Source organism: Harpia harpyja, chromosome 16, assembly GCF_026419915.1.
Source record: "Harpia harpyja isolate bHarHar1 chromosome 16, bHarHar1 primary haplotype, whole genome shotgun sequence".
Lineage (NCBI taxonomy): Eukaryota > Metazoa > Chordata > Aves > Accipitriformes > Accipitridae > Harpia > Harpia harpyja.
The window spans coordinates 31,767,615-31,794,155 of NC_068955.1; the positions used below are offsets into that span (position 1 = coordinate 31,767,615).

General features: G+C 51.5%; 1 protein-coding gene across 3 annotated transcripts in view; it reads left to right on the forward strand.

Annotated features, from left to right (window-relative positions):
• Window positions 1-26,541, forward strand: part of KDM2A (lysine demethylase 2A) — a 52,583-nt gene that overhangs the window by 15,303 nt on the left and 10,739 nt on the right. For 2 of the 3 annotated variants that reach the window (XM_052810893.1, XM_052810892.1), the window contains 10 exons: window positions 6,967-7,105; window positions 8,338-8,416; window positions 9,826-9,872; window positions 10,240-10,418; window positions 12,122-12,228; window positions 12,830-12,923; window positions 15,240-15,393; window positions 17,256-17,371; window positions 18,559-18,685; window positions 20,234-20,655. In XM_052810893.1, the coding sequence (XP_052666853.1) occupies window positions 6,967-7,105; window positions 8,338-8,416; window positions 9,826-9,872; window positions 10,240-10,418; window positions 12,122-12,228; window positions 12,830-12,923; window positions 15,240-15,393; window positions 17,256-17,371; window positions 18,559-18,685; window positions 20,234-20,655 (1,464 nt within the window). Of the gene's footprint in view, window positions 1-6,966; window positions 7,106-8,337; window positions 8,417-9,825; window positions 9,873-10,239; window positions 10,419-12,121; window positions 12,229-12,829; window positions 12,924-15,239; window positions 15,394-17,255; window positions 17,372-18,558; window positions 18,686-20,233; window positions 20,656-25,991; window positions 26,209-26,541 lie in introns of those variants that run through there. The other variant, XM_052810894.1, reaches the window with a different exon arrangement.

A 26,541-nucleotide genomic window follows, 5' to 3' on the forward strand; every position in this document is an offset into this window, starting at 1 on the left:
GAGAGTAGTCTTCTGGTTCTCTTCAGCCGACTGTCAGTTCCTTTGCCGTTAGAGGTAGCTGTGCTCCATTGAGGCAGCGCTTGCTGATGGGGAGAGGTGTCCAAGGAAGGGTTTTGAAGAGTACCACCATGGAGCTGCATGAGGCACTTCCCCTGGCATCCCTGGGAGGAGACTGCAGGTGACAGGATCAGGATGGAAGGGATAGCACTGGAGCTGTCTGCAGAATTAATATTCATGCTTCCTATTTCCTACATTAATTGAATGGTACCCAAGAGGGCCAGAAAGAAATGGTGAAGGACAGCTATCTTAGATGAGAATTGCTGGCTGTCTGGTGTTGGAGGATGAATAAACTGTCTTTATCTTGACCCTGCCTGACACAGAGAGAAAGGCTTTGGACTGCTTGTCAGTTCTTCCTTAGTAAAACTCTCATCAGGATGAAAAATGCCTGAATCCTAACACAGATCACAAAGCTGGAAAAAAATCCAATATTTAAATATCGCTTCTTAATGCTGAATGCTGAAGTTGTCCAACAGTTATGTATGTAATGTGCCTGGCTCTTATCCCTTGCTTTGCTGGGGCTGGGCTCCATCTGGGACGCTGTCACGGATGGCAGTTTTGGGGGCATCTGCCGATCTCCTTTTTGGAAGTCGTGCGTCCCTGGCTGAACCAACAGTTGACACTGGAAGAACTCCCAGTAGCAGAGCCACCCCCGGGAAGAAGCAGTCTTAGTCTAAGAGCCCAGGGCTGTGACTTGCTGGTGTGCTCTGGTGAGGCCTGCCTGGATGGGGTTGCACCAAGAAGCAGAAAGAAGAGAGGAGGGCTAGCGATCTGCTGGGAAGGGGTACTCAGCCAAGACCCAGCCCTGGCACGGTCTGTGGGACAAAGGTAGCCGCCTCCTCCCGGGAAGAGATCAAACATTGTGCTGTAGGAAGGATTTGTGCAGCTCTCACACAGTGTGTGCTAATGGAAAGGTGAGATTGGCATTAGGATGTCATGGCTTTGCATGTCTCTTGCCCTTTGCAGGTATCACCTGTAACCAGTTATTTAACCAGGTAGCAATTCCCTGCATGGCAGATGAGGATCAAAGCACATCAGAGAAGAAAGGGATCTTGGAGTGTCCCTACACAAGCCCTAGGCTTGTACACTGACCGCATCTATTGTCATATGGAGACCTGATTTGGGGAGCTAAGGAACCGTGGTGTGTATAACTGCTGTGAGGAAGCTGCAGACTCCAGGAGAGGAAAACTCTGCTGCAGAGATTTGCCCAAAGTCCCAGCAGATGCTGCCTCTCCCAAAATGCACGCTTGGAAGTGCAGAAGCCTTTCCTTCCTCCTGTCTGCTCTGCATGCACTGAAATATTATTTTTCCCCACCCTCCCAAGACAACAATGACATGAAAGCGCTGTGGCCCCGGCCGAGTACACGAGAGGCGTTGTATAACTGATGGGAGCTATTTGTATTGTGGCAGCGCTTTTGGGTCCTCAGCCACGACTGGGATCCTATTCTCCTACATACTGTGCAAATTAGGAGGCCAGACTCTTCCCTGCCCACAGGAACAAGCGAAGCTGATCTGGCTGGGAGTGTGGAGGGGGTTTTGTGGCTGATGCTTTGCTGATGACAACAAGCGCATTAGACTTTGGAATTTGCTCGGCTGGAGGAGATGGCCCCCTTCTGTGTTCTGCATCCCTGTTTCCCCATTGCAAAGGGATCCAAGTTTAAGGTATTTTTGCCTGTTTCCTGGTATTTGCACCTTTGTGGTGTGACCGCCTTCCGTTTGCCTCAGAGGCTGTGCGTGCTGTGAATGAGATTAGGGAAAAGAGTCGGAACGGTTCCCTGATTCCACAGTGCAGATTCATGGGTTGATCGAGCTGGAGTAATGTGAAGTTTCTATCGCTGCTGTTTCATGTAATGCGAGTCCATGGCAGGTTGGGCTGGTGGAGTGGCATCCCTGAAACACGTTGTGTTTCTTTGGTCATAAAGCCTTCAAGTTTGTTAGTGAGTGACCAGATCATTTGCTGCACATTCATGTAGAGTGGGAGTGGGATCTGTCCTCAAAGCTGTAATTTGTGCTTGGGATTAACCAACCAAAGCGGTTTTGTGGTCCAAATGCCAAACTAGAATGACCAAGTGCTAGAGCTAGCACCACACGGGCAGCAGCAGCAGTGATGGGGCATGGGAGGGAGCGGGTGGACGGGGAAGGGAGCAGGAGCTCCTCTGCGTAGCATCTCTAGTAGTTTATGCCTAGCTCAGCCTGGGTCATTCAGTCCTGGTGGGACCGTACCCCCAGCATGCGTGCAGCATTCACCTATGGCACCAGTGGGATCTGGATCAGGGCTGACCATGTGGTCACATTTCTGTTAAATTAGCTGGCCTACACAATCCAGAGCCTGTGCTGGCTTGGTGCCACTTCCAGAAGGACAGACAATGCCTGATGTGGCATGCGGTCTAGCAGGGCAGTAACTGTGTCCTCTCCAGAAGGAGATCTTAAAGGGAGCTGTCAGACTGAGCTTGCACTGGGTTAGTACTCAGTTGTGTGGCTGCAGCGGTCTCAGTCTGCGGGAGGTTCCCAAGCATGCATATTCAGCCATGCCATAGTTATACTTAAACCATGTAAAACTTCTGCGTGTTTCCCTGTCTTTCCTGTCCTGGCAGTAGCTGCGGAAAAATGCCTAGGAGCAAGCCAGCTAATGCCATCTGATGTTGCACCTGGATAAAGGAAATCTGAGCATGTCAGCCAGACACCAGGGTCTCCGCGAGGTGACGGCAGAGGAGGGGTTTTTCCAGTATGTTGGTTATCTACCTGCATGGTGCATTTGTGCTATACCTTGCTCCTCCTAGTTTTTCAGGCTGCTGGTGTCCTTGAGCAAGTGCTGTCAGCTGGCCTGTGCTGCTCTTTAGTGTGAGAGATGTCTGCTTGAAATGGGGCCGCAGCTGGTCATCACAACTCTGGCTGGAGCTGTGTTCCAGCCTGGGTCTCCCGAGGTGAGAGGTTTGTGGTCAAATGGCCTGAGTTTCAGCCCAATGCAGTAACCCCTGCTGTGTAGCTTAACTAAGAACTCTGAAATCCATTCAGGTTTCCAGCCTGGGAGCCAAATGTAAGTTATTAGGAGACTAGTTTGGATATAGCTGCCTCTTGCCAGCATTTAGCATGCCAAACCTTTTTCATCTCATGAGGTTTTGTACCCAGCAAAGGCAAGAGAGCTGCTTTTCCCAAAACCTGCCAATGAAAAGTGAGTGTCTGGAGTAAGGGGGCAGGTCAAAATGCAGAACTATGGCCTGGTCCTGCAGTGTGCCACCACCCACCTGATCCAAAAGCAGGCAACACCCATGGACTACAGGGCCCAGCATCCTCTGCTTCATTATGCACATCCTCTAATCAACGACAGAGAACTGCCTGCTGGGGCCAGTAGTCCTAGGCCTTGTTTCCTAGGCTTGCCTGGGAACTGGGGTAAGTGAAAAGCTAGTCATGCTGGAAGGTTATTAGAATGCTTGCCTGCACTAGGTATGCCTTGAACTTCCCTGGTGTGATTTAGTAAGGAATAAGATACCTGCAAAATAGTCTTAAGTTTCCTGTAGCTGCTGTCCTTACAATAGCAGTCAAAGGTGTCCCAGCAGGAACCGCAACAGGCAGCTGATATCTGACAGCATCACAGTGCAGGATTTGAGACATGTTTCAGCTGGACAAGGCTTGCACAGCTCAGGGCCCAAACAAGCACAGGGAAGCACCGTGACACCTGCTTCTTTCTCTGAAAGCGTAGAAATATAAAGGGGAAGCTACAAATTGGGTTTCGTTGGCATGTTTGCCCATATGACCTAAGACTTCCGCACCCTTGCACAGCACTCTTCAGGGCAGAAGTGATTTGAAATGGTTCTGGGATAGCAGTTGTGGTTGTCTAGCAAAAGGGGCTGTTTGGACTTCCCCCTTGCCTCCAGTGAAGGTGAGGAAGGGTCTGTGGGTGTGTGTGGAGCTGGAATCTGTTGGACTCATGCACTGGCCAGCCATGAAAGCCCTGTGTTTGCATCCTGCCTGGCAGACCTCTGAGCGTGTTTTGTCAGTGCTCTCCCTCCCCGGCTCGGGCAAACACAGCGGCGAGCGGCGCTTCCTGAAGCAAGCGCTGAGCTGGGCTGATTGACGATGGGGAGAAGAGCGGGTGCTCTACCACCCAGGGATGAGTGCCTTGCTGCTGTTTGTGCTTGGTGTGCTGCCTGTGAGAGTTCAGCAAGGTCTCCCATGGGTTAACAGGAGCTGAGACATACTAGAGCTGGTCGTGCAGCTCCCTGCCCCACAAAGGTGGGGCCAGCACGGCTCTGCCTGCCCATGTTGAGAGTCCAAGGCACCCAAACACGATCCTCAGCCAACAGCAGTATACCTGCTCCATCCTTTCTCGCCGTGGGCATCTTGCGGTGTGGCCGTGCCAGGGCCATCCGGCTCCATCCCTCCCAAGCAGCTTCAAGCTCTGGTGCCTCTCCTTGAAAGAGCCAGTCTCGGTTTAGAGGCAGAGTGACGGAAGGTTTGGGAGTTTCAGCCCCTGGATTTGTGCTGGGAGCAGTAGGATGCGCGGCCCTAGCACCTGACAGCTGTTCCCAGCCAGTGCGTTGGTGTGCACAGTCTGGCCCTAGCAGAGTGAAATTCAAAGAGTTCCCCAGGAATATGTCACTTGGCTTCTGCTGGTGACACCTCCGTTTGTCTTTTTTTAATGCATGGTTGTGCGTTTATACAAGTGTGTCTGTAAAAGCCTGTAAGTAAAGTGAGCTTTATTTTTGTATTGTTAAAAACAGTGAAAGAAGGTACTCCTGCTTGCTATTGATGTTTAGTGGCTGGCTTAAGACAAAAAGCTGCAAAAACGCAGCCTTTTTCCAGATTGCTTAATCAGTTGGGGCCATTTGGACAGGCCCTTGGAGAACATTGGTTGCAGGATACTTAGGGCTCTTTCTGAGATGCCCCATTCAGGAGCAGCCTGCCTAGTAGATGAGGTGTTTGTGCCCCTATTGTATTCAGGTTTCTGGGAGGGATTTTGGAAAGTGAAGCAAAGTTAATGAGGTGTTAACAGCACACAGAGGTAAGCTTCTCTGCCTTGATGGCAGGGAAACTACTTGTGAATTGATCAGTCTTGATAGAGTGAGGCTGAAGTTATATGTGGGGCTGGGGAGTCCCTTTTCGAAACGAGTGTCCCCACATGCTCCTGCACTGGTTGAACTAACTAGTTTTAGAAGTATCTTTAAAGCAGTGCATCTGTATGAGGCAGTCCTTCCTCTTTCACCGGCGCAGTTTAAATAGATGAGGCCAAAAAGAAGAGAGGGGCAAACAAAGCAATGTAGTGATCAAACTGATGGATGGCTAATAGCAGGCTGTAACTCACTGGAAAATATCCCAGCCATGTTTGATTCAGTTATGGTAGTGCGTGATGGGCTGGGAGAGCAGGCAGGCCGGCCAGGGGTTAATGGGAAGGTGAGGCCAGGCAGGGCTGGGGTTGGCTACTCGGGGCAAAATAAACCCTGGCCTGGGAAAGGTGGGCTTGTACCTCCTGGGACTTCATGTAGTCAGAGCAAGCACTGCCTTACCCCTGGCTGGCTGGGTGAGGAAGACAGAAGTAAGCAGAAAGTGGCTTTGAGTGAAGTCCGAATCGGTGCTGAACTCTGGGGCAGAGATCTGCAGCTTGCTGCCACAGGGAGGGGAGTCCGAAGTGTGTGCCCTCACCTGGGAAAGGGCACTCTTGTCTTTACCAGGAGACCCTCAAAGAAGGAAGAAATGAGCTGTCAAACACGTTCCGCTCCAGGCAGCGGGAGGTGTGCCGTGGCAGGAGGTGTTGCAGGGACTGTGATGCACAGCCGTACACACTGGTCACCTCACCGGCAATGGTGAATTTCAGCATCGCGGTCCGTGGCTGGGACCGGTGGTGTTGCTGGGGATGTGACCCTGCTACCAGTGCTGCAATGTCGCTGTGCCTCCCTGCTGCAGGCAGGTGCTGGCTTCCAGGCCCAGATGTGACAGTAACTACTGTGTCACCTCCTGCCCCATCCTATCCCTGGCTGTCTGCTGGCACAACGATTGGTGTGAATGCTTTATAAAGGGAGCATCCCTAATTGGTGGAAGTCAGCTTGGCTAATTTGGACCAGGTTGACTTTTATCTGAGGAGATTTAGGGAGCATTCCCACGAACGGCTTTGCCAGAGCATGGCTGGTCTCTGGAGGGGTGGCTAACAGCTGGGGACAGTAATTTCTTCCAGATCCAGCGATGCTAGAAGAGGATGCCTGTCAGGAATCCCAGTACAGATGTACTTATGAGACCCTCTAAGAAAAGGGTTACTTACCCCCTCCTCCCGCTACTCCCACACACAAACAGGGGAATAAATCAACTTCTGTGTACGAGCATAGCCAAAGATGAAAACTTGAGAATTGTCTTCAGCATAAACCCCTTCCTTTATCACTTGGCGTTCTGGCAGGGATTTAAATTCACAAGTGCCTTTACCTCCAGTGCAGCAAAATGCTGATGCACCTGTAAAAATGGGAGACTGGTTCTTTTGTCTTTGCCCCAGTTATACTGAAGTATCTCCCCTCCTCCTGTGTTTCTGTGTTAGTACTCATTAGGAGTGAATTATGTGTCTCCCATACAGCCCAACTCGCGTGAATCTGTTGGTTGTAGGAGGAGCAAATCTGATGTTTCAGTGGTGTGTTTTGGATCCGGGACAGATACTGCCTAAAGAGATCTTCTCCAGTATGTCGCTCTGGAAAAATGATACCAACGGTGCTTTTTGAGCAAGAGACCTAGTGGATAATATAGTTCCATGATATAGGGTCTCTCTGGGAGTAGAAGCATGTAGGCTTCCCAGGGACTGCCTGCTGCAGGGCAAGGGCTCCCCCAGAGGCCCTGGCTGAGCTCTGCTAGGTTGAGATGAGCCTCTGGGAAGCAAACTGGTTGTTCTTCCTGGTCCATAACTCTTACCTTCCTGGTCTGTTCTCTCCTCAGCGTGGCACGATGAGGCGGCGTTATGAGGACGATGGCATCTCTGATGATGAAATTGAAGGGAAGAGGACATTTGACCTCGAGGAAAAGCTGTCCACCAACAAGTTTAACTCTACCTTCGTGGTCTTCATGGAAGGCAAAGGTTTGTCTCAGGACTGCTGTGCTGCAGTGTGTGCTACTGCTGTCAGTAACCAGACAGCTGGTGCGGTTGGCCACTTCTCCAGTGAGGCATGGTGTGTGAGATGACCTTTCCCCGAGCCTTTCGTGGAAAGCTAACAGTGATCACAGTTGGATGTGCTTTTGTGCATCTGGCTACACCCAAAGCCTCCCTGACTGCCAACTTGAAGGGCGGTTACAAGGCAATTGTGGTGTTAATAAAATCCTTTCCCATTGTCCTGTGTTTTTCTGCCTTTTATTTTCCATCCTTCTGTAAAGTTGAGAAAACTGTCTGCTGTTCATGCCAGTTCTGTACTTTCCTCTGCTGTAAACCACTTTACTTGCATTATCCAAGTGGTGCAGTGCAGGCAAAGGACGTTTCTGCCTGCTGCCCCTGTAAGTCCTGCGGCAGTCCCTAAGCAGTTTGAAGGCAATATGAAGCATATTGGTGGAGGATTGGCTCAAGCCTGCTAAGCCCTTGGGCCAGGGGAGCTGGTAACAGGGAGTGTGTGTGGGAAATGGCATGGAAGCCGCTTGATCTAGAGAGCTATGAGCCAGTCTGCAGCGCTGCAGGCTTGCTGGAACACGTGGCAGCCAGGAACGAGAGGGTTCGCCTGGGTCAGCACCTGTAATTGCAGCCACATGTCTACTAGATGCTTAATTCAAAAACTATGTGGGATCTCTCCCCTTTCTTTCACCACGCATATAGCTCAGTGGGATGTCTTTTCATCACACAGCCAGTGCAAGCCTCATGAGGGTTTACCATGAGGGAGGAGCATTTCTTCAAGGCATCTCTTGCTTGGCTGTGAGCTTCTTAGGGAAGTGGGGACCAAAAGCTGTGCTGTTCCCCTGTCTGGTACAGTCTGTTGGAGCAAACCCCCCCCTCCCTGGGGATGCCTGTCTGAGGCTTGTCAGCAGCACACGCCATGCTGCTCACAGAACTGCCGCAAAGGAGTTCCAGGATCTCCGAAGGGGTGTAGAAAGAAATAGCGAGGAACAGGGCTTTCTTTCGCTGCTAGCCTTGCCACAGAGATATGATGAGGTTCTTGGGTCTCAACTGCACAGGGCCCTGAATGATCTGATCTGAGTCTGAGGTCAGTTTGCTGGGAGCAGGGTTGGACTAGAGATCTCCAGAGATCCTTTCTAATCTCAGCTTGTCTATAGTCCTCTGAAGGAGTCTCCCCTAACACCTTCCCTCTTCTTGTTTCCCCACACCAGACTTCACAGTTGAATACATCCAGCGGGGCGGCCTGCGAGACCCTCTCATCTTCAGGAGCTCTGATGGCTTGGGGATAAAGTAAGTTCTAGGGGCACAGAGTAGTGGGTGACTCTGGCCTGATTTCTTGCCTCTCTACGTTGTGTGGGATCTGATCCCGGTGGCTGGATCTGTGCTCTGCCAAGCTGGTATGACTGTGTCCTGTCCGCACTGTTCTTTATGTGCAGTGAGCAGAGAGAAGTATCTTCCACCTTGGTTATCCTGTTCTTACTAGTCTGTCTGGACTTAAAATGAGAGGACTGAATTGGCTGTAGGTGATCGCAATTCAACCAAATGTCTGGAAAGTCCCACTGGTGCTCTGATGCAACATCTGGCTGGGTTTCTTTCCTAGTAATATAGGCATCTATTGCCAGAGAGTCAAGCAATTTGTAGTATTTCTGGCATTTTCCAGAATTCCAACCTGATTTACCCAACGTGGTTACTTCTAAACTGCCATCTGTCTCTCTTGCTACAGTAAGTCAATTAAGGTTTACAGCTTTGAGTGTAAAGCTGTACTGGTGCAAGACTTTGTGCCATTTTATGATATTCATATAAATACGCAATAGGGTGGTAGATGTAGTTTTAAGGCAATTAACACTATATCAAAACATTACAGCTGTCTTTTACAAAATTAAAAAAACCTGATCTGATCCAGTGTTTCTGCTGGGTCAGTGTTTTTTGGTTTTGATTAGTACAAAAGTTAGAGGAATAAATTAGCCCTAGAAAACTTTGTCAGAGCCAGTATCAGCAACACTGCTCTTTACTTCCTTAGCTGGCTGTGAACGGATGGGCAACATCTCATCCAGTGCATGATGTACCGTACTGCGGTGAATTAGATAGGAAATTGTACCAGGCTCAGTTTTAACTGCTGGGTGGCTTGGGAGGGTAGAGATTTGATACTGAAGATTATAGTGTGGGTGAAACTGGATTTCTCTTGACCTTTTGGCTATTTCTCTGGGTCAAGAGCTGCTTCAGTGGCTGCCCGCCCATTCTGCCTGTGACAGCAGTGTTTGTACAGATAAGTATGCCAGTACAAACAGTTAGAGTAGTTATGCTGTGTCAGTGAAATATACTGCTTGTAATGGTCTGGCTATGCCCTTTATATTGGGATAACGCATATGAGCAGTCTTTAAAATGAGAGCTAGGATTGCTTAGCCCAAGGCGTGCTTGCTCATTTGCCAGAAGCCACAGTACAACAGCTCATGCTCTAGAGATGGTATATCCTATTCCCAAATCTGCTTCCCTAGCCAGAAGTTGGGCCCAGTGTTTCACCCCAGCGCTCAGCACAGACCTATGCACCCAGAGATCTAGTTGCATGGTCTTCACCCACACCAAAGAGGCAAAAAGAAGCACAGTAGTATCTTCAGGGTGCCAATACTGGGGTTACAGGTGGGAAGGGTCTGCAACCAGAAGCACTTCATGATTTTTTTAGCAAGGTGTTTGTCCTGCAGGATGCCAGATCCGGACTTCAGCGTGAATGATGTGCGGCTCTGTGTCGGTAAGTGTCTGGGGACCACAGTGCCTCTGTTGCGCCCTGGGCAGATAGGGAGGGATAGGGAGAGTCACTGGGTTTGTCAAAGCTAGAGGTCTGGTCTTGTGGCTCCCCCAGCATGCAGCTGGTTGAACCTGAGCTGTCCTTAGCCAGTGGATCACAACTCTTATCTGCTTGAGTCTAGTTTGACTTGAAGCAGTTTTGGTTTCAATGTGGGTATATACGGAGGAAGGTGAGGTTATGGGAAAGGCCAAGATGTCACACTTGTGTGGGTGGGTCCTTTGAGGAAGGATCTCATGTCTCCTGGAGTGTCTCTTCTGGGTGGTCTGTTGTGCATAGGGACAGTTCCAGTGATGTCTGTCTGTTCTGGCAGGGAGCCGACGGATGGTGGATGTCATGGATGTGAACACGCAGAGGGATATTGAGATGTCCATGGCACAGTGGGCACGCTACTATGAAACACCGGAGGCCGAGCGGGAGAAACTTTATAATGTCATCAGCCTGGAGTTCAGCCACACCAAACTGGAGAACCTGGTGCAGAGACCTGCTACGGTGAGCGTGGCTCTTCCTTCTGCAGGAATGTCCTTTCCCTTGTGCTTGTGGTCCCCTGTAGGCAAGGTGCAGCCTGACACTTGAATGCAGGAGGAGAGGGGCTGCTCATAACATGCATGGGCTCAGCCAGGGATGTCACTGCTGTGCTCTGGAAGCTGTTGGAGCTGATCCTGTGTTTGACTCGGACCTCATCTGCTGTAGCTGATCTCACAGTCAGGCTGGGGCTGCCCAGCCTGTGCATCCCTCAGCTGTAGGGACCACAGTCAACTCCCTGGCCTGTCATTCTGCAGAGAGCTGACTTGTTCACTAGTTGTCAGCAATTAAAGAAATGAAAGTCATTGGCTGCAGAATAATTAGAGTGAAGTAACCTGCTCCTGCTGGCTGGTGATCAAGAACAGGTACAGAGTTTGAACAACCACCTGAGTTTGAATAGAGAGGTCAGATCTGTGCTCAGCCAGTGAGTGTTGGGGACAGGATGGGGACACTGGCTGCCAGCCTCTCCCAGTTAGCTGATTCCACTGTCTCCCAAGACCTTGGCTGTCACTCCGTCTTGGGCCTACCCTCCCTCCGTACTGTGCACTGCGCTGCTCTGATGCTTGGTGCAGAGCCCTCTCCTGCATCCTGCAGCAGCGATCAGCTCTGTTGTGGCCAAAGAGAGGTGCAGGACAGGGGTGGCTTGCCATAACACGTGGCCAGGTGTAAAACTCCAGCAGGACCTAAATTGGACAGCAGAGCTCAGCAGTGTTTGCTGTAATTTGAGAGAGTAGCTAAAGCCTGGATGCTGGTTGAGCTTTGTGGTTTCCTTGGTGTTTGGAAACCATGGTCCCGTTACGACAGCAACCCTGTGTTCAGCTGGGACTCCAGAGGGTTGTGCAGCATGGCAGGGAGGGTTTCTGATGAAAAGTGCTGAAATCTCTGAGAGCAGAGGAGGCCAAGACTGGAGGTGTGCTGGAAGCAGGGCATGAGGCTTTTTGGCAGGGGGAAAATGAGTTGCCCTTGTGTGGAAAGTGGGATGGATGGGGTGGGCATCCTGAACTCCCTCTGCAGTCGGTGGAGAGGAAGGGGCAGCTCTGTAGGGTCATTCGCTTCTCTCTGTTAACTGTAGAGGGAGCCTGCACATCTCTGCCTGCTCTAGCTGTCCTGAAGCTTAGAGAGTTGAATCCTACCCTAGCAGATGCTGCCCAGCACATTTTTTTATGTAAGCCTAGTGCATAGCAGTTCCTGCCTAGCCCCTAAGTAGATGACCAGCATCCCAGTACCGTGCTTGGGATCTTGCTGTGGTGTTTGCTGCTTGTGTGAATTCAGAGGCTCACTGTACAGTGACTGACATTAGAACAGTTGGTCCTAAATGCTTTACACGTGGGATTGCACCAGTGGCATTGGGAAGATTGATGGGTGTGTGGGGGCCGAAAAGGGGGTATCATGGCTTTTCAGCTAACACCAGGGCTTCCTTCCCTTCCTTGGTGCTGTTGTTTGTTGTGGGTGTGCTCTGAGCTGGGCTGGCTGGCAGTCTGTGCGCAGCACTGCAGTGGCTTTGGTGGGCCCGGTGCAACCCTGCATCCCACAGGTGCCCAGCCACATGTGGGCTCTGGGCTTACCAGGCAGGCAATAGGTATTTGAGTTTCCAGGACAGGCTGGGGGTAGCAAAAGGGGTTACTGTGCCCCTTTCATCTCTACTCATGTCTCCCACCTTTCTGCTGTAGGTGGATTTGATTGACTGGGTTGATAACATGTGGCCCAGACACCTGAAGGAGAGTCAGACAGAGTCTACGAATGCTATCCTGGAGATGCAGTATCCAAAGGTGCAGAAGTAAGTGACTTCCTGAGCTAATCCAGTGGTGGCAGGCAGCAAAGCATCTCTTGCAAGAAAACTGCCCAAGGGAGAAGCAGTTTGTACCAAGGGGAAGTGGGAGGAACAGTGTCCCTGTTTATTTCAGCAGGTGACACTTGCAAGGACACTGCAATTAGTTATTTAAGCCCCTGCCGAACACTGTGTGGAAGAGCGGTCATGTGGCTTCTAGGAGCTCACTGCACTTTAGGGAAACTCTTGGTGCTCGCCACCTTGAGACATCTGGAGTCAGCTGAGCTGCTAGGCGCTGCCTGTCCTGCCCTGTAGGCCAGACCTGTGGCATCAGGGTTTCTAGAGCTGCCAGGTGTGTGAGGATGAAAGCTCTCCTCTTGCCTGGACTAGATCTTTTTGTGGGGATGTGATATAGACGCAAAGTGAGCTCTCCTGCAGACCACCACCTCCCTGCAGCTAAAGTGCTTAGCACTGCAGTAATTGGCTTCTGGCACTGCTCTGAGCCATTGGCCTGGGTTTGGGCAGACCATTCCCTTTGAATACATTGTATCTGCTCTAAAATGTGGACCACCACTCATTTTCACCTTATCATCATCTTGTTTTCTGCCAGATACTGTCTGATGAGCGTCAAGGGCTGCTACACAGATTTCCACGTGGACTTTGGTGGGACTTCTGTGTGGTACCACATCCACCGAGGGGGAAAGGTAGGAGGACAGTCCCTGTTGGGAAAGTTACAGATGCTTTAGGAGAGTGGCTTTTAGTCTGTTCCCTTGTCGATCCTTGAAGATACAGGTCCCAGACAGTGAATTGAAGTCTTTCCACCCTAAACTTGTTTATCTGTGGTTCTTGGAAGTAGTTCAGGCCCTCAGAGGTCCACCAGGTACAGGCTGAAAACCCATGCTGTAGAGGCGATGCTGAGACAACGTTAGAAAAGCCTAAATGACATAGAGTAGAATAACCCAATTCATCCAGTGCCTGGGGCTTCTGAGAGATCATTTGGTTACATGGCTAATCACCTTTTGTTGAGGTGCACATAGCACACTGGGAGCAGCAGCAAATGGAAGAAAGGTGTTTAAAGACGCATGGGAGCCTCTCCTAAAGCTAAGCTGTCCAGGGGTTTTTAAATAGCCAACAGATGTGTGAGGGCTCACCTTAAAACATCAAGTGATTTCAAAAGCAGAAGCGCTTGAACTGAAGGTTAGTGACAGGTCTTCACTGCAAAACCCTTGAATGCTTTCTGGTGAGAAGTAGCTCTGAAACAGTGTTAGATTTGAGCTGATTGCCTGTAGCTGAGCTCAGCCCAAGGTAGAAAAACTGAACCCCAGATTCCATTAAGTTTGAGTTTGTCTGGTTACAAACTTCATTTGAGTGCGATGTTTGTTTCCTGATGGGTGGCTTCCAGTTATAATTGTGTGGGGATTTCCCTGTGCCAGGCATCCGTCACCCCAGCTGTGTGTTGTACTGGGGCCTGGCTTGGAATAAATCTGTCTGGAAGGGGATCTGGGAAGGTGCCAGTCCTCCCACTTGCTCTTAGGCAGAGTGAATGAACCTTAAGCTCCTCTTACAGGTGGGAATGTTGTATTTGTTCTCTTTACTTTCAGAAAACAGATTTGTAATAGTTTGTGTGCTGTATCACCGAAGGGGCTAGCTAGTACTTGAACAATTAAGTCAGACACCCTAGCTAGCACTTCTAGCACTTCTGCTGCTCTAGAGAGCACAGTCACGTTCAGCGCATGACACTTAGTCAATATGAAGTCCTTGCTGGGAAAACCTCCCCTCTGACTGCCATTGGGTGCCCATTGTCATAGGACTCGGTCTATGCTTCAGCAAGGAATATAATGGCACAGAAGAGCTTGTATTCAAGTTTTTGCTAGCTGCAGTTGTCAGCTCTACTGTAGTCAAGGAAACTTTGCACTGCTGTCCGGGGAGGGTGGTGATGCAGACAGACTCATCATAGTGCATTTGAATCGGTGCAGCTGGAGCAGCAAAATCTGGTGGTGCCTCAGCTTAGTATTACTAGGAAAAGCTAATGTGGAGTAGTATCCTGTAGTACAGAATTTACCAAAGGCAGGTCCCACCTCTTGCCCAGTGAAATGCACCTAGCTCCTGACTTAACCCTTGTGAGCTATTAGAAGAGACCTCACTGCTTCTGATAAAAACCATCAGCCATCTAGGGCTCAATTCATCAAGGAGCCGGGGGTAAAAAAGGCTGCCTGTTGTGGCTGAACATCTCCTGAGAGCACCTCAGAGAGCATTAGGATAGGGAGCCCTTTTGCTTGTAACTGCTGCAAAGGAACTGTCCAGCTGAAGGTGGCTGGATGGGCTCCCTCTGCAGTCAGTAAAGGCAGATCTCTGGGAAAAAAGGTCTTGTCACTTCTTTAGGATAAGTCCTGGGCAATTTTTCCATCCCATTTTTCTCCACTGACTTAGACTAGGTTCAGGCAAGGCAGCAAACTCTGCCGCACGTGAAGAATCTGGGCTTTTCACCCATCTTTCCTTGCAAAGGAGATGTAGCTGCCAGACTTCCCCAGCAATTCTGATGGTTTGCGGCTCCAGTGCCTTCCCCCAAAGGATGAGTTAACAGTCTCTGAAGAGCCTGGTTGGGGGTGGGTGTCTGCTTGCCCCCTGTAATTCCATGGAGCCAGACAGGTGCAAATCTCTAGTTTAGTTGTAGTTCTTACTAACATGGCAGAAATATGCAGGTAAATACCTCCTTTGTATCTAGCACTCTGGTGTCTTTGGTGGGTTCTATTGATGTAAATAATACCTTACAAAGCATCCCAAGCTCAGTTGACCTGTGGCGCTCAGTGTGTCAGGTTGGGAAAGACCTTGCTCAGCGGCTTGCCCTCTCAAATGGGACACTTTACTGGGAATTTCTGCAAATTCGCATCCTCTGTGGATGGGGAGAGGAAGAGATTTAGATGTCTGGAGAGGGAGCAGGGCAGGTTTGGAAGAAGCAGGGGGTAGTCAGTAGCTGTTAATTATGTGACGACTTAAACACCTGTTGTCTTTATTTGCAGATCTTCTGGCTGATCCCTCCTACACCCCAGAACCTGGAGCTCTATGAAAACTGGCTTCTCTCAGGGAAGCAGGGAGACATTTTTCTTGGGGACAGAGTGTCAGAGTGCCAGCGCATCGAGCTCAAGCAGGGCTACACATTTGTCATCCCCTCAGGTACTGCAGGGTGGGCAGGCGCATCCTGGCCTTTACCAGGGTTGTGGTGAGAGGCTGAAACTCCTGGGACACGAGCAAAATCAGAACAGGCAGGTTTAGCTTCCTCCCTCATGAGTAACTGGGAGAGGGAGATGTGATGTGGCTCTGTCCTCTTGCTTGCTAGCTCCCAAAACATGCCTGTCATGGCACTGTGGATTCAGCCCAAGCGACAGGAAAGCTGTGGCTGGCTCACATCACTCTTGATCAATTATTAAAGGAGGCTTTCCCAGAGCCTGTCATGTTGACATGCGGAGCAGTGTGTGTTGAAGACTGGCCCAGGGCAGCACAGCTCCTCAGCTTCCTGGGTCTCTTGTGAAATCTCTGCAGAGTTATGTTCAAATTGTGAAGCAAGGAAGGGAGCCAGTGTGTGAGTTTAAGGAGCAAGGTGACTGCTCTGGACATGGGGAAAGACAATCAAACAGTCTGCAGGTACTGCAGATAAGAGAGCTGGAAAGCATATAGCTAGAAGCGAATGTTGGAAAATGCTGAAACCCAGTAGGAGCTGGGAAGCAGTAACATGGAGAGACTTGCAGGTAACTGCTTTGCAGAGGGCTTGGGCAAGGAGACTTTGAGGTTGGGAGTTGGAACACTCTCAAGAGTTAAGAGAAATCTTTAGCCTGACTTGGTTTAGCAAGCAGAATAATTGGAGGGCATCAGCAATGTCTTCCATGTGCAGTTAGTACAGTGCTGTGCTTGAAAACAGCAAAGACAGAAGAGATGAGGCAGATAAAAAAAAAAAAAAAAGCAGCTCAAGTTGGTTGTTTGCAAGGACTGGCTCACAGCCTTTTAGAACCTGTGATGGAGACCTGGGATGTCTGTAAAATGTTGTGCTTGCACTAGGGAATACTCCCTTGTACGGAGAAAGATTGTTAGACCCCTTCGAAGGCTTCTAATAAAACTGGTGCATAAAAATTGTGTCCATAAGACTGTCTCAGATATCAAAAGCTGCTGTAACCTGCCGTTTCACCTGCCGTTTCATCTCCAACAGCAGTGCAGGAGTAAGCTGTATTGTAGCTTGCAGTGGGAGCAGGAACAGAAAACATCAGGGATTGCAGAAGTTACTCAAATGAGTCCTGTTATCACAACTGACACTTCTGAATTGATTGGCCTTGCCTTAAGGAAACCAATGCTGGAATTTCTAAAATGTTGGGCTTGGCTGGATTGCTTAGCCTTGGAGATAACAGAGCTGGAACTTGAGTTACTTTGAGGGTTTTTTAATTTTTTTAACAGACTTTGGAACACTGTTTTCCTTGTTGCTGGTATTCTTAGGCCTAATGCAATTAGGAAGCAACTTTCCAGAGACACCAAGACAACAAAAAGCTATGGACAGGAGGTGGATACTGGCACATGTGCCACCATGGGAGGATGCGAGGCCAGATCCACAGGTGTATTTAAGTGCCTAAGTACAAGTCTGTCTCTAGCTCTTAGATGGGTCAAGTGAGCTGGGTATTGAGTAATTCAGTAGTGACACTTCAGGAGGGGTGGACATGGTTGCTGTAACACAGCAACATCTGCCCTCCTCAAAGAGTTGGGGTCTATATGGTCCCATCGTAGGCCACTGCTGCTGCTAGGGCTGGCTGATGTGACAACAGGTCAATAGCTAGTCTGTGTGTTTGCAGCTAACCTGGGTGCAGGTTAAGGGTGCAATTATCAGGGTGGACTTAGCTGAGCAGCATGAAGGCTGTGCAGATTTGACAGCCCTGCTCTCAAGAACACAATTCATAAGAGATTGCAAAGGAACTGAATTAGTAGGGACTGTCAGTTGTGAGACCTTGACCTCACCTAGTTACTCAGGATTCTTCAAACTCTGCTTTCTCTCCAAGGTTGGATCCATGCTGTGTACACTCCCATGGACACACTGGTTTTCGGAGGCAACTTCTTACACAGCTTCAACATCCCTATGCAGCTCCGGATCTACAGCATCGAAGACCGCACGCGGGTAAGGACCTGTGGGAGAGTTGGGAGGATGTGGCCTCCTGGGATGGTGGGGAGGGCACAGCCAAGAGCGGTGGTGTGCAGGCAGGCAAGCTGAATCTCACCCTGTGACAGATTGCTTCAACTCCAGTTGTCTGTAAGCAAGATGTCCTAGCCTGCTAAATGTACAGCAGGAACTTGGGCAGAGGGACAGCCTGCAGTGTGCACTAAGGCTTGTTATATTCTTTTGTACCACCTCCGGTCTGACACCAGGCTTCCGAGGGGGCTGCAAACCTTGCTGTGAGTGTCATGGGGACCTCTCCTGGCTGCCTAAAGAGGAAGGAGCAACATGTCCATGGGAGGGCATCCAGTGTGTTGCCTCTTCCCTTACCTGGCTGCCTTCTACTGCTGCTTGGTGTTCATCTCAGACCTTGATGTGGTCTAAGACAACAAACTAAAGGCTTTCTGAGGCCTCGAGCAGAGAATGCTGTTGGCAAGTGGATGTTCTTGCTTGCTCCCTGTGGAGACATGGGTCCTGCAGAGCTGAGCTCCTGCAGAGAAGCTTCAGGACATGCCTGGGCTGTGATGGACAGACTGTTGGCCTCTCTGAAGCAGTTCAGGTTGCTGCAGCAGGCAGGACCTGTGGGTTAGCACTCACATGTCAGACCATCATCCACAGCAGCTAAGACATACGTAGAACAATGGAGTGTGTGCCTGCTCCACCCTGGGCAGTGTAGCCTCAGGAAGGTGCAGGGCAGGCAGCAGGGTCAGCGGCAGCTTCTGCCTGCATGTGAATTGCCAACACTGATGTGACACAGCCCTGATAGCACTCTGCTAAATAGCTGAGCTGGTAACACCTCTCTTAACAGACCAACCTTTCCCTTTTGTGTCATCTGCCACTTTTTTCTTGTACTAATGAGAAGGAGGTCTGTGGGGGAAGAGCCGCAACCCTAACAAAGACAAATGAAATGTTAATGGCTTGCAAGTGAGTAGTGCCTGGTCTCTGCTCTGCCTGGTGATAATATCCTTCTGCAAGGAGAATTACGTCAGGCTGCCAGAAGCATGAATGATGCTGTTAAACATGTACATGCGTTTCCTGTCTCTCAGGAGGAGATCGGTCTGGTTTGAGGCAGCAGTAATAAGAGCTATCTCTGTGCAGCCCTGTGGTGGAGGAGGCCTGAGCTGATCCCCTTCCCCTTGCCTCTTTTGCAGGTCCCAAATAAGTTTCGTTATCCCTTCTATTACGAGATGTGCTGGTACGTGCTGGAGCGCTATGTCTACTGCATCACCAGCCGCTCACATCTGACCAAGGACTTCCAGAAGGAATCGCTCAGTATGGGTAAGCCCCCTGCATTGGCTGTCCAGCTCTTCTTATTCCTTCCTCACCCATATCGAAGTGGTTTCTTGCACCCTCCTGCTGGGGTACTGTCTGGCTCAGCAGCATGGTGGGCCCTGGAGGGCTGTGTGGGAAGAATTTGGGACTATCACTTCCTCAATTTCACAAGGTGGTTTCTTTGGGTATTTCCTCCCTTTTCACTGTTTGCTGTACTGAGCAGTTGGACGGCATTGCAGACTGGCCAAAGGAGGTGCAATTTACTTCTTTTCCTTTGAGCAAGAAGTCAAAACTAGCCAGACTTTTGCTTCCTCCTTTGCCCCTGTAACAGGCCAGGTTCCTTGCAGCTGCAAAACCAGCACACAAGTTCCTGGTCTTGCTGGTACACACAAAGCCTTTAACAGAAGAGGCGGAGGGAAGTTGTAGTAACCACCACTGTGCTGTGAGCTGCAAGGCAGTAATGCTTTCTTGCTGATCAGGGCCTTCCTGCACGCACAGTTTAAAGTGCTGTCAAGGTTATGAGCAAGGAAGCACAGGGAGTCTTTCGCAAAAGGAATTTTTGGCTGCCTAGTACAGCCAAGGCAAGTGGGGCCTGAGCATTGGTTCAAGAGATTATTTCTCAGAGAGACCCTTCTTTAGAGTGGGAGAGAGCTGGGTAGCCTCCACCCAAGGCCCTTGAAGCAAATCTGTCCTCACTCCCCTAAGAGGCTGTAAACGCTGACTCCTGGGCACCTCCCCTCGCAGCCACAGCCTTTTCAGGGGTTTTGATTTCTATCCGGGGGCCCTAGCAAAGGGACATGGCACCCAGCTCTTGTCCTTTTCCTGTGGCCCTCTTGAGATTTCCCTCAGTGCTTGGTTTGGGAAAGGCTGTCTCTGTTCTCCTCCTGCCTGGAGGCCTCCAGTGCCTTCATCACTGTTTCTCTACCACTGAGCAGCATGAAGTGGGAACTAGTGCAGAGGGCTGAAAGGAAGGGAGCAGCAGAACCCCCTTCCCTTTTACTGTCAGGAGAGGGTGCTTTATTGTGCACAATCAGGCTGGGAGACCTCACTGTGATCTAGTGAGTCCACATCTTCTTTCTCCCACCGTGAAGGCAGGGTCAAGGTCCCAAGTCAGTCCCAGGACCAGATGGCTGGGGATCCCAAGCCCTCAAAAGCAAAGTCAGGTTGGATGGGGCTTTGAGCAAGCTGATCTAGTGAAAGATGCTGCTGCCCATGGCAGGGGGGTTGGACTAGATGATCTTTAAAGGTCCCTTCCAACACAAACAATTCTAGGATTCTATGAAATACAGTCTAGGCTTTTGCTCTCTCCTTCTCTGGGAGATTTTCCATGTCCTGTGCCTCACCTTCCAACAGAACAAGCCAGGAATGGGAAAGGGTTTTAGCTGTTCTTTTCCAGCCACTACGTGCCCCATCCTTTCCTCTCGCCTTGTTCCCGTACGTGTCTGTTGTTCCAGCATCTCTGATAACTGGGAGATTCCTCTAGAAACTGAACACCTCCTGCAAGTGATTGTCTGGCCACCATGCTTTTCTCTCACTCTTTCTCCATTGTGGCAGATATGGAGCTGAGCTCCTCGGATTCGGTAAACATGGAAGAGGAGGAGGAGGAGGAAGAAGAGGAGGATGCAGCAGGGAAGGAACCCAGGCGACCAGTCACAAGGCGGTCCGTTCTCACCAGCCCCGTAGCCAATGGTGCCAATGTGGACTATGATGAACTGGGCAGGAGCTGCCGGAGCAGCCTGCCGGGTCTGAAGAAGACCCCATCTATAGACTCTTCTGACTCCAGCCGGGGGTCCCAAAATGGCCAGGCCTGGGACCCAAACGGTGGCAGCCCACGGAAGAGCAGGAAGGTGCACCTGACGCAGTTTGAGCTGGAGGGTCTACGCTGCCTCGTGGACAAACTGGAGTCACTCCCTCTGCACAAGAAGTGCGTTCCCACTGGCATTGAGGATGAGGACGCCCTCATCGCTGACGTCAAGGTATGTAGGCTTGAGGGAGCCTCAAGTGCTGCTGTTCCTCAGGGCTGCCAGGGTGCATCTGCTTCCTTGTGGCATTGGAGGTGGAAAGGCATTTTCCCCCAGGGAAACTGTGCTTGACCCTGACCTTACCCCTGTCCTGGGGCAAGGGGGTGTTTTGTCTGCAGGCTTGGTGTTCTCCCTCTACAGGAGGCTGATGTTACGCCACCTGATGCTGAGGGACAGCCCTGGCTTGGATTTTGGGTTGGGGCTAGCAGGAGCAGTAACTGCTCCCAGCCAGCGTGGCTGAGACTCCTGTGGGGACCCTCTGGGCCCTGTCTGGGTCCCTTATGGGTGTCAGTGCAAGAGTGCTTGTTTGCGATGCAGTTTGTTTCCAGTTCTGGTTGTGGACTCCTTGGGCTGCTGGACACTGTAACATCTGGAGCCCTTTCCTTGCCCCAGGTGGATTTGGTGTTGTTTCTTTGGGTTGTTTGCACAGGATGTGACTGTAGATTATATGAGGGGTTTTGTTTTGGGGTTTTTTTCCCCCTGCCCTGCTTTACACCCTGAGCTGTATCTGCCAGACCTGTTGTGCTGACTCCATGAGCATTGGTGTTTTAGCCCTTCCAGCACTGAAGGGAGAATGTCAGCCTCACTCTATTCCCCAGAAGTCCATTTTAGTCCCTAAAACCAGTTATCTCCTGCTCCTTTCCTTACTGATGGTGATCTGTTGAGCTGCTTGTCTGTATCGAAGCTGACACCAAGATATAGCCATGGGTGTATCTTCATCTTTGTTGTCACGTTTCTTTTCCAAGCGCTGTCTCCTGATTTTTGTGGGGCATTTGGTAAATCCAGTGCTCTTCTACATTTGGAGCAGGCAGCACAGCTCTGGGGTCCCAGGGTGGGTGTTGGCAGGCCGAGCTCTGGTGGTGCTTGGCTGGAGGAGTGGGAGGAGGTGCTGTTAGGGGGCTGCAATTCTGGTTTCCTGTGGCTTTTTCAAGTGTACTGTGCGTGCTATGGCCTTCAAGTATGCAACACGTGTGTTTCTGAACCACTGCGGTGGGGTGGCCTTGGCCCTACCACGAACCATGTGATGCTGTGGAGAAACTCAAGCTTTGAGCTGTCAGTGCAGCATTTCACCCTTGGATGGAGAAAGGGAGGCTGGTGTCGCATGTTGGGTGTTTTGAAGGCAGAGCATTCAAGGTTGTTGGTGTTTAGCTGGGTTTTGAGACCTTTTCAAAGGACTTACATTCTGGAGCTAACAGATATGTGCCTGTGGTTTTGATGTGACCCACCAGCCCCTGTGTCTGGTTGTACCTCACGGATGAGCTGCGGGTGAAAGCCCCTGCAGTCCGGTCAGAATAAACAGCTTCCCTGAAGGACTTGTTCCTTAAAGCTGCCTGTCCTCTGAGGTTCAGAAGTAGCCTGAGCTGCAAGACTCTGTCCCTCAGGACTAGCAGCCTCCCAAGCAATGTCTGTGCTATAGGGCATCCTCAAGGCATGAAGATCCTTAGACCGCAGTGGCTGGAGAAAACAGGACAAGTTTGTCAAACTACAGCAAAGCTCTAGTTTCAAAACTTATGTTTTCCTTAGAGGTGATGGAACTGGCTAATGGAGGTTGGCTTATAAATTCTGAAAAGGGGTAAGACATTTTTAGCTAAACCTTTTAACTGGTCTGGTCACTGAAAAGGCTGATGAGTGAAGGTCTAATTTTCAGTATCAACAGCTTGTATGGAGAACACCTTATTATTTTTTTTTTTTTTTTTTTTTAGGCAGGACAAGTTGTTACCAAGCTAGAGGCATGAAGTAGCCATCCATGCATCTGTAACTCATGATGTGGGGTACATAGCCTATTTCAGTCATGTTTCCTGTGTAAGCTTCGGTATAACTCCCTCCTCTAATAGCTTTTGTGTTCTTGCACAACTGTAGCTGACTCTCCCAGAACACAGTCCTACAGTGGCTGTGTGTAAGCACAGCCCTTCCGTTCTCCGGTCTTGTTCTGATGCTCCTGCCTTCCCTCACAGCTCTTGGAGGCGTGATCCATGTGGGATCCCTTGTGCTGCACCCCAGACTTGGATCCCTTCTGTTCATCTGCTATTTCTCTTTATGCACTAGTGGAGAACTACAGCCTAATCCATTTTCAATGACTTATGCTAAACAGAAAGCAGTATGTCCTCCACAGCATCTTAGCCTGACTCTGGGACCTTTGATCTGCAGCAGCTTCTCTTACCCTTATGTCACCAGGTGAGGTCATTAATGGACCTGGGATCTGGCCAACAGGACTGTTGGGAAATACCTGCTCTAGAGAGGCACAGAATCAACGTGTTTTCAGCGCTTGCCAACTTTGCTGCTGTCACTACGTAGCTGCGTCCAGTTAGGCAACTGCTGCGTTGTGGAAGGCTTTTGTGGCTGTGGCCTGCATGTTTATTTGGTCTGTCTGCTACCCAGTATCAGAACATGGTGTTTTCTCATCATAGAGCCCAGACACGCAGGTAGTGTGACATGGCACCTTGATCTGCCTGTCACATCAAACGTCCTACCATGCTTCTTGCCACCCTCTGCTAACCACTGTTCCCAGGCACACAGCCGCAGCACAGACCAAGAAAATGCTGCCTTTTCCCACAGCCTCTTGCGTGGTGATCATGACTTCAGGATGTCCGTATGTTGGGTTATGTGAAGAAATACGTTTCTGTATCCTGTCATGAGTTGAGCCTGGAGCCATCACGTGGTGGGATGTGACACTGGTTTTGACAGAGATGTGCTTCCAGCTCCATGGCAAGAGGGATTGTCTATCTACCGAGACTCTGTAAAAAGGCTGCATCAGGCATCTTGAATAGGAAGAGCACGTTGCCACCTCTGCCTCTCCTTAACCTTTGTAGCTTTGCCTATCTCCCTTGGAAAGCTCTTGGTGACACCACATCACTGCCTTCTGAACCAGTGACTGAGAGCTGCTCCCCAGTGGCTTAAATGGGAGGGCCTGCAGAAATCGAAAAGGCTTCTAGCACTGCCTCAGGAGAAGATCTGCCTTTGCAAAATGAGATTATGAACATATTGCCTTGTAGCACTGATGTCTTGCTGAAAAATCTCCATGCATTTGGTGATGCCTCTGATTGGTCTGGACTGGGGTTGTTGGAAAGATCATTGAGAAAGAGAGAACTTCGGAGAGGTCCCATTGTCTTTTGACTGCTTCAGTCCATCACTTCTGACCCCTCTTGGGGTGTGCTGGTTTCCCTCATTTAGACTTCAGAGGAGCAGGCTGGTTCATGAGGCTCTGGCTTTAGAGCTGTTGGACCTGCTGTCAGCTGACTTGTGGGGAGCTGAGCCCACGTTTGAACCATTCACTTGCTGCAGTGCCATCAAGCCCTGTGGCCTCAGTAACTGGCGCAAATGGGTTGTATTTGGGCTCTGCCTGGAGGTGTTGGAGCATCAAGCGTTGTAGAAACAAGAAGAGCCTCTCCCAGAAGTGTGGATCCTGTCTGCAGGACCTCATCTCAAAGCCTCTGGTCTGGCATTGCCCACGTACATGGCTCCGTGTTGTGCTGGGTCTCCCCATGATCAGAGACATCTTCTCCCTCCTCTGTAAGTGCACGTTACTCTTCTCGTCTCCGGTGCGTCACGTCTGCCTGAAATGTTCCCTGTGCCTCGTGTTCTCCTTTTCCTGCCCCAGTAAATCTGCCAGCTGGAATCTGCTTTCCCAAGACAATTTGTTTCTCCAGGTGCTCATGTCTAAGAGAAGCAGCGAACATGTCAGCTTGCTGAAGCCCGGGGGATGTAAAAGCACTGATGAGCGCCTTTGGGAGCAGTGAGTGGTCTCGGGGCACTCCACTCCCTCTCTCTGCCTGTGGGGAGAGTGTGCCCTGTCCCATTTGCTGCAGGGCAATGGGACGCAAGAGAGGGCTTGGTGAGGAACAGGGGCTGCTGCCACCAGGGACGGACGAGGAAGTTCAGGGTGGCCTGTGAGCTGTGCCGAAAAGGTCCCCGCTTTGGTGGGATGGCAGCTCTGGCCACGCTCCTGCCTGTGGCTCAGATGAGACTAAACCGCAGTGTGAAGCACTGAGCTGTGTGCAAGGTTCCCCTCCCGGCGTGCATGCCAGCGGTGCGGCGTTCACGAGATGCCCGATGCTTCCACGATCGCTGTCCGAATGGACCAAATAGGAGCGCCGCAGCCTGTAGCACGGGGGGCCAAAGACCCCCTCCGCTGTCCTGTCTGACCAGGCGTCACCTCTGTGTGCCATCTGATGTGCTTGACCTTGGCAACGTGACGGAGGAGCCACCCTGCATATTCTCTGCGCCGGGCCACGCTGCAGGGCTGGGTGTCCCCACTGCGATGCAGATGGCAAGATGTGTGGAGAGCCTGTGCTGGGGGCCCGAGGGTGTCGTTGGCAGTTCAGGTGGTGACAGTCTGGACCCAGGTGTCTGGTCGGTGTGGCCCAGTGGCTTCCTGGGCTCTCCAGGGGCAGGAGAGACAAAAGCTGAGGTTGCCTGCAGATGCTTTGGCTGCATCGGGGCTAGGAGCAGTCGCTGTTCTCCAGTGCTGCTTTGGGGAGCTTGCTTTATTTCAAGAGTTTCCTCCATTTTAATTGCGGTGGTCTGTAGCCAGGGTGGGGGGGTTCTCGGGGCGCTGGGGCTGTTTGGGGAGACCTTGCGTTGCCCGGTATGGGTTTGTCCCCCTCTAGCGTCTGGTCACCGGTGGCTTTGGGACTACCGCTGCTCCCAAACTTGGGTGCCGGGATGTTTGTCGGGGCAGGTTTGTCCGTCCAGCTCCGGGAGGGTGCGGGTGCAGTCCCTGCAGCCCCCACGTTTCGAGGGGCTCACCCCCCCCCCCTCCCGCCCCTTGCCTTCATTTAAAAGCTCCCACCAGCGATGTCTCCTAGACCCAGGTGGCTTCGGCTTCCAAACCTCCCCCCAAAAAAAAAAACAACCAACCCCTCGGAGAAGACAAAAGCAAGCCCTTGGGGAAGGTCGGGCGTGAGCGGGGCCGGGGCTAAGGGCTCTTCCCCAGCCTGCCCCGGCCCCGGCATCTCCGATTGCAGTGGCGGAGGGGAGGGAAGGAGGAAGGTGGGCCGCGCCGCCCCGGCCCCCCTGCGCCAATCCGCACGGCGCCAGCCGCCCGTCCCGGCCCCTCCCGGCTCTGCAGCAGAACGGCTCTGCCCTCCGCTCTCGTTCGCTCGCTTTTTTTTTTTTTTTTTTTTTTTTCTCCCCCCCCCCCCCTTCTGCCATCTTCCCGTTGCAAAGCATTGCTGGGAACCGCATGTGGGTGACGCAGCAGCATTGTTTCAAGCTCAGGAAGCTGCTGCTGTTGCTGCCCAAGGGTTCGGGAGGAGCACGCGGTTGTCGGTGCGGCTGCCGGAGCCGGGGAGGAGCCGGGGCCGCTCGGGGCGGGGGGGGGAGCGGCGGTCGCTCCCCCAGCCATGTCCCCGAAGACCGGGGGTCCGGTTCGGGTCCGCTCAGACTGAGGCAGCTCTTGGAGGTGTCCGGGGAAAGGGGGGGGAGCCCCGGCCCTGGCAGTGCGGGCACCGAAACAAAGAGGGCTCGGCAAACTTCACCCCAGAGTCTCGGCAGCTCCAGAGGCGCAAGGTCAGGCAGCTGGCAACGCTCGTGGGATGGGGAGGGGACGCGGGGATGCTCTCGACCCAGGCAGGCTGGGAGGGGACCGCGGGGGGGGGACCCCTGCTTCCCCGGAGGGGTCCCTGGCCGGTGCTTGGGCTCGCCTCTCCCCTTCCTTGGGGCGCGCTCGCCGGTGCCGAGTTCCTGCCGGCCGGGGGGAAGCATGCGGTGCGGTGCGCTCGCAGGGTCCCCTCCGCCTTGTCCCCCCTCAGCCAGAGCGTGAGGGGTCAGAGAGGACGGAGGGGTTTGTCGCCCACCCCGGCTCCGAGCCAGATGCAGCCACCAGGACCCGGGTGCCCCCCC